This window comes from Paralichthys olivaceus, chromosome 6, assembly GCF_024713975.1.
Source record: "Paralichthys olivaceus isolate ysfri-2021 chromosome 6, ASM2471397v2, whole genome shotgun sequence".
Lineage (NCBI taxonomy): Eukaryota > Metazoa > Chordata > Actinopteri > Pleuronectiformes > Paralichthyidae > Paralichthys > Paralichthys olivaceus.
In genome coordinates this window covers 8007181-8022568 of record NC_091098.1, presented here as the reverse complement: position 1 = coordinate 8022568, position 15388 = coordinate 8007181, and the positions used below count along the sequence as shown (strand labels likewise).

General features: G+C 42.3%; 2 protein-coding genes across 17 annotated transcripts in view; one reads left to right on the top strand and one right to left on the bottom strand.

The window, feature by feature from the left end:
• The window catches only part of ampd1 (adenosine monophosphate deaminase 1 (isoform M)), a 269757-nt gene that overhangs the window by 53112 nt on the left and 201257 nt on the right, over window positions 1-15388 (bottom strand). The gene's annotated exons all lie outside the window — the stretch shown is intronic.
• agrn (agrin) overlaps window positions 1-15388 on the top strand; it is a 245739-nt gene that overhangs the window by 121514 nt on the left and 108837 nt on the right. For all 16 annotated transcript variants that reach the window (XM_020089194.2, XM_069527083.1, XM_069527093.1 and 13 more), the window contains one exon: window positions 13422-13637. In XM_020089194.2, coding sequence (XP_019944753.2) covers window positions 13422-13637 — 216 coding nt within the window. The remainder of the gene's footprint in view (window positions 1-13421; window positions 13638-15388) is intronic.

Genomic DNA, 15388 nt, shown 5'->3' with positions numbered 1-15388 from the left:
CACAGACCGACCCTCCGTACTGTAATGAAAAGCGCAAAAGCGTGGCACTTTTTGTGCTACTTTCACGTCACCGGCAATTAATTCCACAGCGGCGGCTGACGGGGGCCTGTGGTGCTATAATACTAATGCTAAAGCCAGCAGTGCATGGACGCTGCCCATAAATTTGAATCTACATCAGGCACTTTTCCCTCTTGATTTCTTCCATTTGCCCATCCACTCTGTGTCTGTGTGTGTGTACATTATGGGGCCTCTGAGGTATCTCAGAGAAAAAGTTCAAGATGATGAATAGGCAGCCGACACTGCACTTTGATTTGGAAATAACACAATCATACGCTACATTCACCTCTCAGGGCTATTAACAGAGAGGGGCTGTGATAAAAATGTCCAGAAGTGTGTATGTGAGTGTTTGTGTGTCTGTGAGTTGGTGTGTGCATGTAGGACAGCAATGGTGACAGGGTTTTAAATGAGCTGGGCTGTTCTCAATTACAGATGGTCTTCTAATAGGCTCTATTTGCTTCTTTCTCTCTGTTTGGACTGTGCACAAGTAACAAGTAATCCAAGAGTGAAGAATGGGTAACCCTCCATAATCTTTATTTTCCCTATCATTGGCTGTAAGGGACACCAGTGAAAGAGGGAAGGAGGGAGGAGAAAAATAAAATGAAGTGATTTGTGACTGTATTGATCAACGGGTCAGGGCTATTGACCAGAGAGTGAGCGGGAGGATGGGAGGATGGGATATGGGAGGGGCAGAGGGAAATGATATAGTGCTTTGTCTGCCCAGGATAGCAACCAGAAGGGGGGTAACCCCACTAATGGCTAGACCCATAGGGTTCATTATGGATGAGTGCAAAACCAGGGCACCCACGGCTCAGCCGGCCCAGGCATCTCCCTTGAGGAACCGCATTCATCAACTCCTTATGATGGGGTGAAGCTCTATACGCTCGATATTTCCTCCAGGGTCTTTTCAGCCAGGCACATCAATAATAATCTATAAGCTTTAGGGCAAGATAATGCCCTTTACCTCCTGGATCTGAAATTCCCTTCTAAATGTAGACATCAAGAAGAAAAACCTGTCCTATTTTCACTTCTCCCATATGGTGGCACTAATTCCAATTGGCAAAAGGCTAGTTGGCTTCCACTCCTGCTTTAAACACAATTCAACATGCTTTTGCCCACAAAAATGGTAATTTCTTTTTAAACTATCCTGAATTCCCTCCAGTGACAATGGCAACGGGTCCATGGGCACCTCGTTGTGATTAAGCATAGCGATACGGAGCATATGGAGGAGGCCATCTCCCTTTTATTCAGCGCAGACCAGCTCAGCACTTGAGAGCTGCCGCTTCCTGGCTCGCCTTCCAAGCTCTCCCCAGGTTGTCTCTGAGTCTCATCCTGCTGCCATCTGCCACCGAATTGGGCTCCCTCCAGAAATCCTGGAAAAAAAGGAGCACCCTCTACTCTCCATGGTGAGAGCCAGCATGGATGCTCGGTTTCCTCTCCAACTCTTTGCTTTTAAGGAAACTGCTGTGGCCTGAGACCCCTGGAGCAACAGCAACCAGAAACACTGAATTATCGTCATATGGGAATATCTGGCAGAATGATTTGACGGTTCAAAGAAGTGGCTTGAAGTGGTCACATGTTCAAACCATCAAAAGCTAAGCCACTCAGTAAGTAATGTGAACTCATATTTTGCAGCAAAACAACTTGCCATGCATTGTATAAAAACTTTGTATGTGTACTTACTGCATTTTTTGAAGCTGCAATGACAAAATAACCTAGGTACTCTAGACTGGCTCATTTTGCTAAAATGAAAAACCTAATTTTCTACTTATAACCAGTGCAGGTGTTGGGAAAATTCAGGTAAATAAAGCAATCAGGCATGCAGGCAGTATTTACCATCAGAGAGATGTCACTTTTAAAGTACCATAATTCCATAAAACACATAAATTAGCTCCTTTGGCTAGCACTCACAGTTTGGAGAACCTGAAGTGTGGTCACCTGTGGCTTGTTACATAATCATCTCAAATTAAATCACTTTTTTAAATGTATTTCTTACCTTTTAATCGAACAACTTTGTGTTAAATATATTCAGCAAGTATTTGGGATGCAGCGCGACCTAGATACCCCAGAGACGCAGATTCTCTTTGCTGCCTTCAGCCTGACAGAGAGGTGCATTCTGGGTAAAAACAAACATCCCGGAATGACTTGCCAAAAACACTTAACACTATAAATGCAAGTTAGCTGCATAGCCTGGATACAAATCTATGACATAATAGCTCCCCAAAAGTTAAGCCAGAGGGTCTCATTCTCCCCCTGGTGGCTTGCAGCAGTAAAACTCATTAATCTTGCCTTCTCAATGTTAGCAGATGAGACAAAATACACATAAAATAAATCTGTGTATTTAAATAAAATCAGACAAAACTCCAGCCAGCACCAAAGCCAGTTTTGTAAATGGTCTTTGATGGGCAGAAAACTTGGTGTGCGACATTAACTTTCTTCTTCATTTTACAAAAGGGCACACTGCCCTCTTCACTGGACTGATGGTGGGTTATAATGATGTTAGGAATAAATCCAAAATTTTGGACTAAATAATGGAAAGCAAACATATTCAATGTAGACAACCAATATCAACATTACTGGCTCAGTTTTGTTTATACCCAACTACAATGTCAAGTGCTGTGGACGTAGTTGTGATGTTTAATGCCCAGATAGAGATGATAAAGGTAAAAGTATGGACAGAAAACTAAAATTAAATCATTTGTCTATGACTCAGACAGACCTGTTAGGAAGCGATTGCTGTGAGGAAGGTCCCACATTTAGTCTAAGATGGCCTCATCTTTTTTTTACCTCTGGTAGCAGTCAAATCCTGGGTGAAAAGAACTTTTAGGCAGTCTGATCGGCCAAATCTTTAGAAACTTGCCAACCCTTGCTAATTGGCTTGGGCTGTTAGGTCACACCAATGGTTCTGTGCAAAGTTGGCATGGCTGGCCAGTTTGTTTTTCTCATAGAAACTGGAGAGCAGTGTTGTGTCTGCTGCTCCTCTTCCTCATGAACACAGATACTCCTTTGTAATATATTAAAGTGAGAGGAAATATATCCATGAAACATTTAATGATGTTGGTGTGAGATGGAGCAAAAAAGAGTGCAGAGAACAGAAAACAGGTGTGAACAACATGAGATGGCATTAGCTGTCGCCACTCTGATGTGATCCGTGTGTGTTTCTGCGCGCATCATTACATGCGTCAGCATTTGCGTGTCTTTGCCTCTATTTTCTGCATGTCTGTAAGTGAATTGTCCCTCACACTCCTACACAATGCCTACTTGCAATTAGCCAGCATGACGATACTGCTGTGTGTGTGTGTGTGTGTGTGTGTGTGTGTGTGTGTGTGTGTGTGTGTGTGTGTGTGTGTGTGTGTGTGTAATAGGAAAACCAGGTCTTTATATAAAGAGTCCATCACAGGTCTCTGGAACAATGAGCTTGCAGACGTGAACAAAAGAGGGCTCTGCTCCTCGTAATAGTGGCTCAGCTGAATAATTGAATTCAGGAGCATGCAGGCAGCCATGCTGGTTTTCTTCATGTATATTGCAGACCAGCTGTAATCTCCTCTGGAGGAGCATCTCTGGCTGCCTGCTGCTGAGTTTGTGGAGAAGATGTGAGGTGACAGAATAGGGCTCTGTCACCAATGCATCTATTATTGATACGGTTGGGTGGAGGGAAGCTTGGAGAAAGAACTAGAAAATCAGGAACCCTGTGCAGCTGAAAAATCTTCATACCAATACACAACTTGGTTGTCTTGCCCATGTGATTCATGAATAAGGGCGTGACACTACAACTGATGTGGTTCAGGCCCCTTGAGAAATGTGGGGGATAGGGTTATTGCTGAGTGGAGCATCTTTGCCAGGGTTGGGGGTTCTCCTCTAGACTCTTATTCCACAACTGTCAGGTTGTCATGGACAGGTAGGTCTGACAAGAGGCTCTATTTTCCTGAAACGTAGAAACACAACTCTAAAGGCACATGTTGATATGTCCAACATATTTTTTTAAATTGCAGTTTGCTGGTGAACTTCAACAATGGCCAATCACATCAGTCCTTATTATTGCCTTAAGAAGCAGAGGGGGGGGCACCCACTCAACCAGTTGAGCTATTGGACACTTCTGAGGCTTAAGTCCTCAGCTGCTGCCATAGGTTTGATTCAGACCGGTATCTTTTCCCTCTTAACTGCGCTTGCTACCCGGTCATCTTAGTAACAAGAAACACAGTGGGAAAATACATCAGCTGAAACTTATTGAGTTAATGTTCACTCATAAGCTGACTGGACCCAGCTGAAAACATCTGGTGAAAACACACTACATTCTGCTCATACTAACAAACCATCTGTCCCCTGTGGAAGATTAAAATAATGACAGAGTTGTCCAAAATAAATGAATCATGCAGATTCATGATTCAGTATCTGCAGACCCCACAGTTGATGTAACACATGGCTGTGTGGCTGGTACATGTGCGTGTTGAAAGGGAATCCATTTTGAGCGCAAAGACCTGTAAAGTTTATGGCTTGATGAAACTGCAGGCATTGCTGAACAGACAGCAGCCTGACCTTCCTCTGCCACCAAGGCCAAAGTGTGTTGGAATGAACCAGAGGCAAAGAAGACAGGAGCTGTTGTCTGTCAAACATCTGTATCAGCTGCATCACACAAGACAGGACCCTTGGTTATGTAAATATCAATAGCTTATCATAATCAGCATTGTGTTTATTAATTAAAAAAAGGTTTATCTTTCTAAATTATAATGTAATAATTCAGTGAATAGTTTCATAACTAATTATTTGCCATGAATTCAGGTCTAATGTGTTCTCAAGGATTACCTTTGTGCTTATTCAGATGCTGCATGTCCATTCCGACTGTTTGAACAAATGCCCCGTGTTTCCGATAAAAAATATGAGCAGGTCTTAAAGCAAAGTTCCACCAAATTTGCACCGTGCAGTCTAATAAGCATAAACACAGCCTTTGAGCTGCACCTCTCCTCCCACCTCAGCATAAACCCGTTAGTTCAGGGCAAGAAATGATCAAACAGACAGAGACGCAAATAAAATGGACCTGTGCCCAAGGGAAATTGCAAAAAAGCTGCATTTGTGCCTATGTTTTCTTTGTACATGCAGAAAAAGAGAGCCCAAGGTGCTGTATTCATATGAGGTTTACCATTAATATTAGTTTGAATTCTCAGAGGACGAAGAGTAACTAACGAGTGTTTTGCAGCTCTTAGCTCAACATATGTAAGGCACACCTTATCATTTCTTCATCAAGACCAACCCGTGTAATATTGGACGTGTCACTTTTCTTGACGTCAACCCGTTGTGGTATCTGTGACGTGATTGCCAGATGGCACATACTCAGTTTGTGAGACAAACCACTAACACTGACCAGTCATAGGTCGTGTTCATATGTAGCTATTTTACCAAGTATGTCTATGAGGAGTGCAGTTTCCTGTGTTAGTCACGTTCACTATTTTGTACTCATACTTGTACTTGTTTTCTTCCCTGCTCTTGTCCCCTCCTGATCGTGAAAGATAACCAAATGTTTCTTTTCAAATAACCTTCATGTATTATTCTCCCATAACAAGTGTGATTAGGCAGATGTTCTCAGCTGTCAAGAGCTGTCATATTTGAGGCCTGATTTATGAAGACGCAGCATCTGCTATATTGTGAGACCTAAAACATATATAGAGTATAAAACAGAAGATTGGAAAAGACCTATAACTTGTTAACATATTTCAATACCCACATTATATTTACTCTGGTCTATGTGGTTAGGTTTATGTTTATTGCACTGCACAATTAATTAAAATTCTCCTGCCACCATTCTGTCTAAATGAACAAGGGTCAATAGATAACCAATAAATCATAGTGTCTACAACCCACGATGATTATTGAGCTGAATGGCTGGCTGATCATGCACCAACCATAAGTAGCTCCAGGGTTGATTTTAAAATGTACTTTGAAAGCTCTCTCATCAAGGTCTCAGTTTAATTGCTTTGGCAATCATTGTGTTCTCAAAAGCCCAAAATGATGTGAACAGAAGGAAAAACAACTTCAGGGCTTCAAATTGCTTCTCACACCCAAATGTGAGTGCAAAAATGCATTTTCATCATGAATTGACTGCCAAAACATAAAAAAGTAGAGTTGATGTCAGTGTGTGCAGTGATGAAAGAAAAAGCAGAGATACCACTTTACCTTAAGGAAGGCTAGTTGATCTCAAGATAGTTTTCATCTTAAGTTAGTTACTCAACCTGAAACAATTACACTAAAAGTCAATTATCTTCTGCCATTTCTCTGATGTCATGTCTTTGCCTTGTTATTTTAAAGTAAATCTGCTCCGGTTTAAGTTTGGTCACAAAATAGGGAAAGACTGTGGCTTTGGTTAAAAGGATTGCGTCATTGAGGCAAGGGAACCTTTGTCGTCACTTACAATTGTAGACATGTTTTTAAGGTTAAGGATTAATTGTGGCTGTTCTGTAAAACTGGAAATGAGAACATGTTTTCACGCATGTTAGGGTCAGATGTTTTGTTGGCCCATCCATCCACCCTGATATCTTATCTATGCCTAACTTGGTCCTTTCTGTTGGGCTTTGTCACTTGAGCGATATATGAAGTCTTCACTCATTTGTCTCTTGTACAACTGATGCTGTTGCTGTACAACAGTCTTTAACTGTATTTTAACAACTTTTTACTGTTTCACCTCAGTTCTTCTCTGCAGGAGTAAGACTGTTCACATATGAACCTTCCCAAACTGAAAACACAAACCTATTTTTGTGTGTTCACTGTAGCTTTGGCATGGTGGGTTTATTTATGCTTCATGCCAGTGGGACCTCATTAAAGGTAAAAAAAAGTAACCATAGCAAAGGGAAACTACAAATAGCGATGACAAAACCTCAGAGGAGCAGAAACAGTAGTAGCTGAGGTGACTGAACAACAGAGCCAGTTACAAGCAGAGTCACAATTCATTTAAAATATGACCTACTGTTATTCATGCAGAGATGGAAATAAGGCAAATGGACACAACCAACTCTGTTGTTTTGAAGCCAATTGTATGCAGACACAGTGGGTGCAGGTTTTTAACTTTATTTTCTCCTTTTGTTCGTAAGAAAAGATTGGACATTGTTTCTGGATCATTTAAGCCACAGAGTTTTTTTGCAGCTCATGTTTTTGACCTACTGGATTGAATGAGGCATGTCTATAAACTGGGAGGTGTTTGAATTGTAGTTATTTTCCCTCTGCCCCTCAACTGTCTCTTTAACCTTCCCTCACTTCTGTTTCTCACCCGTATTCTCTCAGGAAAAGCTATTTCTGCCTCCCCTATCCTCCCTCTCTATGTCTTGACTCTCTGACTCCAACTTTATCTCTCATTCTCTAGGATCGTTTGTAGTTCTGCGGTGTGCACGGCCAGAATCTGCTGTTTGTAAATGAGTTCATCCTGCGTGTTAGCGAGGTCAGGACCCAGGCGCACAGCTGTACGAGCATGTGTTGCATGCAGCGAGGAGGAGAAGAGCGAAAGTGATTGCCCCCTTTATGTAACGGAAAATACTGTTCCAGCCTGCACACACACACATGGAAAGGCATATTCCCATACTCAAAGACCCTCCATCTTCAAGCGAAGAAGTGCAGCTAAAGGCACAGAGAAAATAAACGAAGAGCTCTTTACAGTTTGTTTTCGAACAATTTGTTCATTGTGCTGTTGCCCTGATAAGAACAGCACGGTTGGAAAAGCAGGACAAGAGAAAAGTTGTTTTCTTCTGGAACTGCTTTGAAAGAGTCCCCATCCTTTCCCCCCTTCACCCCCCTTTCTTTTCATTTAACCGTTTTAAAGAAGCCGTATTTCTCATATCGAGCTGGTAAGGTGGGGTGTTCCTTTGTGAGCAGATGTTTTCTTTATTTCACGCTGGGCGTTGTATGATTGCAGTGAGATCAATAATTGACTGCATTGGTCCCCTGACGACCACACACCAGGGATCAATAGAAGCCCTGCAGGGTTGCTTTCTCCCTTCAGATATTTTACCAGGTGTAACTGTTGACCACCACTGTGTTTTTTCTTAATTCATTCCCTTGCAAAGACAAATTACATCACTTCTGAACTCCAGACTCTTTCCAATAAATAATCACATCGACACAAGAGGAAGGCAACTTCTCGGCAACTGTTAATCAATATCATACCCTGTTGCTGTTCTCCAAAACTACACAATACACTTTTAGTCTCAGTGCTGCACATGGTCATAGTGAGAGAATTCGATTTTCTAAAGTAGCTTCTCACCCCAGAGCGTAACGTGGAGGGAGAGTGATTATGTGATCACTGCAAATAAAAACTGAACTGAAGTTTCAAAAAGCGCAGTGAGGAGTATGATATAGAGGCAGTGAACTCACACAGAAGCTGCACGTGTGTACACATACTCTATATGAACCACTTGTGTGCATCGTGGAAACTTTACATTCTCAGCTGGATGAAGCAAGATGCTCTGCACCGAGTGCATGACTTGCTGTTGCCATAGAAACCTGTCCCCTCACCGCAAAGGTCCTCTGGCACAGCTACGCTGATATAGATGCTAAAGCCCTCTTAAAGAGAGAAGGAGAGAGAGAGACGGCAAGAGGAGACGACTGTTAAAAGGTGGCCTGCCCGAGGAACACATCTGTATTACTTAGCCTGAGCTGAAAAGAAAGGCTCCGTTTATTAGCAAGTGAGTGGAAGATGTCCCTCAGGAGTGCTAGAGCGTAATGAATTTAGACTCATTCAGCGTTAATGCAATGTCTCCTCAATGCCACTGAGCTGCATATCCCTCCATTAACCTCAGTTTCCTGATTTTCTGACAGTCAATAGGTCATTAGTCAGCGATGAAGCCACCGTGTTCAGGTTTTAATCTTATCATGGCACAACTGGCCCCAGTGAAAAAACAGTTATTCATTTGCCGTTTGTGCATCACTGTCCCGGCTCTCCAGGTAATTCAGCCACTATTCTTGTCACCCATGTAAAGTTCAGGACTGTTAATTATTCATGCACACCTTCCCTTTCCCTTCCTTCCCTCTCCTCCTCTGGTCCCGTTCTTCGTCCGGCTGAAGCACACAGGACTGCTGTGAAATAATTGAAACCTGACGGGTATCTAGTCCCTGCAGAGAATAATGTTCCTTGCCTAAAGTAGCCATTTTAAGTTTGTCACGGCGATTCTGTCAAGCCTTATTGGGCCTGAACCGGTTCATGCTTGCCACGACAGTCCATTTCTGCCCTTTTTTTCACTTTGTCTGAGCTAAATGCAACAAGGCAGCAAAACAATGAAACTGACTGTGACCACAACAGGCTGTAGGGATATTTTCTTCACAGAGCAGAAACAATCTCAAAGTAATAGGACCTACTGCTTTTGGGGAATATTTATTGAATCCGTGTCTGCATCAATCAATGTTGAAAAGTAAGAAACCAGCACAAAATATTGCATGGGTAACATATAAGATTAAATAAATATATAGTCCTTCACTATGCATGGCAGCATTATTTTGTATGATAACACGTGAGTAACATGTGCTTTGATCCAACAAAGAAATTAACTGACACGTGAATAATCTTAGACCGACACTTAATCCCAAAACATCAGAACTAGCAAAAAAAATTGAGGAAAATTGCCACAAGAGTCAGATTTTCTTTCAACTCCCAAAACCGTGACATTTTTGTTCACTGCTCCTTTAATCACAGTGCTGTCCCTTCCCTCTCATAACAAGCTGATGCATTGAGAGCGTCCTTAGGCTGTGACATCATGTCATATTTAATGGATGAGATGTCTAAACACGGGATGAAGTGTTACCTTTGCAAGACGTTTGCCTTGACAAGCACAAACTGGACATGCCGGCTTTTCTGCCCAATGGGATTTTCTTCCCGTCTCCAATAGAAAGAAAAAAAACATGGATGTGAAGCTTTTAACGCCACAGGGCTGGAGGGAGATTACCTTACACACCTACATGGACTGACTCACATACACTTGTTGCACTCAGATATATTTTTCCACAATGAAAATTACATAAACTCTTGTGTTTCTGTGCATTCACCCAAACAGAAGCACATGCCTTTGAATGCTTGCAGTCGTTTTTCTCAACAGCTCTTGGGTGATGAAAATATGTGTTGTATAAGTTTAAAAGATGAAAGATAATTGCTGGGTGATATATAACACTATGTTTTCTCCTTCTGTAGTTCTACAGTTTAACAGTATCAAGCTGTCAACAGCGTGCACACTGCACAGCGTAAGAACATATAAGTGCAGCCAACCAATCCATCTTTAAAAAGGCTTTTATTTTTTTTATAGTACCGACTGTATTCACCGCAGCTTGGCTGCAGGCTGCTGTCTTGCTTGGACAGAGCAGCAGATATAGACTTTTTTTTATCAACAAAGAGTTGGGTCTACTCTTTAAAATGAAGTCAGTTACTGAATACAAATTACATGGCAATTTTTCTAAATAGTAGGCCTACTGTAATACATTGGATTAGAAACAATTTATTTAATCTGAATACTTTTAGATTCACTTCCAAATCTAACATTGAAAACAACTTCTGAAGATGGAGTATAGTCTAGTACATAGTATGCATTGATGATACATCCATGACTCACCTTTAGTCCCAGTTGATCAGCATAGAGCCACTTGTAATATTGTTACTGTACCATCAGATTCTATTTTGATATCTCTTGTAGGATCCCTTTGAAAATGAGTTGGTGCAGCTCAAGGGGTTTATCCCATTTGAATAAATACATTTCAAAACATTAAGGCTACTGCTATGCTGAAGTGTTTTTAACTACTGCTCTCTGATGTCGGTTTTGGATCCTAATGTAAATGTATATATATAAAAAATCCCCACTTGTCCTATGAGGGCGGTCCACCAGAGGCCTGGGTACCTGAAGGTTCTGCACAGGTGTTAGCTGTTCTTAGTACTGCCCTCTTCTGGACAGAGATCTCAGATGTCATTCCTCTCCCAGAGAAAAGCTTAACACTAAGCAAGCCTTACATTTAATCGCTTTTGTTGTTGTAAAGTAATACCTATCTGTCTCGAGGACATGTCCACAGGATCCAGACTATTATAGTATCTGGGTCACGTACATGGCTGTTGGAATTTACCACTGACATGAAGTTTTTGTGTGTGGTCTTCTTTTGTTTTCAACCTGGGTAGATATTGTTCTTCATATTAACTAGAGAGCTTCTTTCCATTCTAAATATAATCCGAAGTGTCAGATTATTTTTCTCAGGTAGCAGGAGGATTTTTTCCCAGGAAATAACTCCTATATATGAACTCTACAGTTTGGATGCTAGATCGAGAGCCTGCACTTGATACCTTCACTTTGACAGAGCCCTCAGCTCTGGTGTCAGTCTTTTGTCAGTCAGCTAAGCTCCAGGCTAGAGTAAGATTTTCTTATAGGAAAACATTGCAGAAGAGATGTGGTTACAAATCACCGAGGGCAATCATGACTTCTTCCTCTTCAGTTGGTGTGTTCACTGTCAGTGTTTTCTGTTTTTTTTCTGTTATTTGTTTGATGACTTCACTGGAATATACTGGAGTTGCCTATTCTGCTTTGGTTAACTGCAGCCTCAGTTTAATGTCTTGTATTTCCTTCCTGTCTTACTATTACACACTCTCACTCCCTGTCTCGTACACATGTGACACAGTTCGATTGAATTTCACCTCTTGTCACTGCTCCCGTGGCTTCGACTCTACGCTACACACTGACACTCACGTGCACACACACAGAGAAACACACAGCGCGTGGTGTGAAGTGTTGGCAGAGCAGTGGGCCAGTCATGACAAGGCCTTCATGCTAGCACCTGGCTGTGCGTGTGTATGTGTGTATGTGTGTGTGTGTGGGCGTATGGAAGTCAGACACCTAATGCCAACACCTCACAGACACACACACGCTGTCAGGAATACAGATGCATTCATGGATAGCTTCACACATACACACTGGCACTCACTTCTTTTTCCCCCCGGTACAAAAGAGAGTGAGCTCAGGTAGCTGTCAGGGGCTCTCCCACAGGGAACAGTGGGCAAGTCAAAAATCGCCTCCTCGCCTGTCACACACAGGCGAGGAGGCTGCACACACACACACGTGCACACACGCACACACAGTTACACGTGTGCTTTGGTGTGAGGAGACAGACAGAATGAGATGCCTTGGGCAGATGCTGGACCAGTTGTCTGTGCCGCACACAGTTTGTGTGCGTGTGTGTGTCTATCACACTGTTTGCTGGTCTATCCAGTACAGCAAAAAGCCACCTGCCAGTGAGTGGACATGCTGCCTTGCGTTTAGTCCTGGCCTGGGTGCCAGCGATAAGAACTAGTGTGCAGAGTGTGACACGTATGTCCGCAGCAGCGACACTGTCTTATTTAAACAAGACAACTTTTTTAGAGAGGACTTTTATTTTTACAACCTTTGATTTGTTGTATCCACTGGTCGGTTACCTGTGATCGTCCTCCCACCACCTCGCCACTGGTGAGGCAGGGATGTCACGCCATCTGGCTACCCAACAGCCCTCAAAGTGGGGGCAGACCCACAGCAGCTGTAGCTGCCACGATGCAGGTCAATTATTCTCTAAGCTGAAGTTGTGTATACACAACACACACTAAATACACAAAAACATACCTCTTACTTGTTAATCTGACCAAGTTCCGAGTTTGCTGTTTCACATCTGATCAAAGCTGGGGAGTCAGTGGGAGGTTAGGGATCAAGCGTTGTTGTTGTTTGACTCTTGAAGCCTTGAAGTGCGTGGCTAACCTTGGTTTGTCTTAGTGCCGTTTGTTCCGTCCCTCCATGTTTCCCTGGATGGTGGATCATTGAAGTTTCAAAGACTGCTGTCTTTTCGGAGCATGAAAATGAACTGACCACAACACTGAGGATTGATTTTTAATGTTGTTGCTGACTTTTTAAAAATTTGAACACTGAAGGTTTTCCATATTCTGCTAAGGGCTCAGCACACCCAGCAACACACTGTGCTTGCTCTGCATGGGTGGACAGATTCTTCCTGGATGAATTGACAGCATCTGTGTGCTTTACGCTAGGATCACATTTAATCCCTGATGCATTTGTGTTGCTGAACTGAGCAGAGCTCTGCACACAGACCCCAACGGCTAACGCATATTGAGATTCATTTGTTTGGACGTGCCTGTCTGGTGTTAAAGCATAAACATAACACACCATAAACTACTCTAAGAAGAATTTAGGTGCAAAAAAAAAACCTGGTTTGAGTTGCATGCATAATGAGTTCATGCAGGACAGATGCAATGCCAGAAAAACTTTCATTAAGGGGATAGGTGTGATCAGACAGCTTTGAGACTGAAATGTATACAAAATAATATTGAGATTGGTTGAATATACCAGTTTTTAAATTCCCCTCCTTCTCTGTGTTTGTTGCAGGCTGTAGAGGAATGCTGTGCGGTTTTGGTGCTGTATGTGAGCGGGACCCAACTGACCAGGCCAAGGCTGAGTGCGTCTGTAAGAGAATGGAATGTCCATCCTTGGTGGCACCTGTTTGCGGATCCGATTCTTCTACCTACTCCAACGAGTGCGAGTTGGAGAAAGCCCAGTGCAACGCACAGCGACGCATCAAGGTGCTACGCAAGGGACCCTGCTGTAAGTACCAACACCTACCAACCAAAGAAACAGTGTGACAGCCATTGTTTTTTTTACTTTCAATGCATAACACTAGTGAAGTGATCTGAATCTTTTATGCCTCATCTTATTTCAAGGTTTTTAGACTGGAACTGTGAGACATAATTACTTGTCAAAAATTGAAAGAAAATGAAGTCAGCTTAAATTTTGACATTTAAATACTTTGTATGCTCATTGTTATAAAGAACAGAAGTTGTGCAAAAACAAAAGAGATTAAGAAGATTTGACCGTTCTGTATCTTGTGTTCTGTATTTAGGACATCGCAGAAAGACTTTAAAAACAGACATACACTTTGAAAGCTTCTGGCATGATCTGTTATGTCAGCACATGTTTTTTGATGTGTTACCATTAGTATATACGGGGTTTTAACATTTTGAGAGATGAAATTGGTGCTTTTGATTCAGGAAAGATCATCCCCTGAATGACCACTGAATTATTCCTAAAAGCAATCTGATGGGAGACTGACACTCTCCATTACCTGCTGTGAGAGTTGAATTTAAAGGCTGGGAAGTAAAGTAAGCACCCGCTTAAAACATGCTGCACCATCACTGGGGTTTTTGCAGTGAACGCAAACAGGACTTGGGATGTTTTGATGTTTTGGACAGGAGACTAGCAGCCAAACACAAAGCTGCTAGCCTCTGAGTGACGCTAAATTGCTTGTTATTGTCAAGTAAATGGATTTCTATTACACCCTGTCCTAATACAACAGGCTTTGCCTCTCTATCTTTATCCGCCAATAATAAAACACATCCCTATTATGTCCAATCTATTGTCTTTCCAATATGGCTACGTTCCCAGTGCTTAAAAGCCACCTGCACTCGCACAAAAAAAGTGTGCCACTCACTGCTCCCATTGGTAGCCATTCAGTGTGTGTTTTATCCTTCAGCCTCAGGTGGGTGCCTACACTCCTGCTGTACCTCTCATTGTTTCTCTTCAGTAAAGCCCATCAAGATCCCGGGCTCTGAGAGGAGCAGCGGATTCCTGCCAAAGCTGCAACATTGCAGCAACCTCAATAATAACTAGAGTGAATTGTCAGCATTGTGCCCGCTTGCCAGTATGGGCCCACTGCTAATTCCAGGGGTCTGATTACAGTACCAGCTTCAACCCGGCACTAATAACAAGCCTGGTGACTGTTCACTACTGGCAGAGAAGAAATAAAGAGATAGAAAGGATGGAGAGAGGGCAGGAGGAAAAAAAAGTAGACAAGATCTGGAGAAGCATCTGGAGAGGGAATAATGGACCGAAATTTGGTCTGACCAAAAGAGGTGGTCTTGATCCGGATCAAATCCGAACCATGGTTTGGTTTATCTGCAGTGTGAAAACACATTTTTGGATAGTTCAGATTGCAGGAAGGTTTAGACAGCATCAAACAACTAAAGGAGAAAAAGAAGCAGAAGCAGCTCACAAGATTGCAGCCTTTGTTGAAATGACATAGTTGATGCTGGTAGTAATACCATAAGGATATTACAGTGATAATATATTGGTTTATCAATCAATCAAATTTTATTTGTATTGCCCATATTCACAAATCACAATTTGTCTCAAAGAGCTTTAACAAGGTGTGACTCCCTCTGCTCTTAACCCTCAACAAGGAAAAACTACCCAAAAAAACCTTTATTCAGTTTCTCCATTCAAAAGGAAAGACTACCTCTGAATTGACAACATCGACGTCAGAGGCACACCCATCTACAAATAGATAAGATAGTATAGAT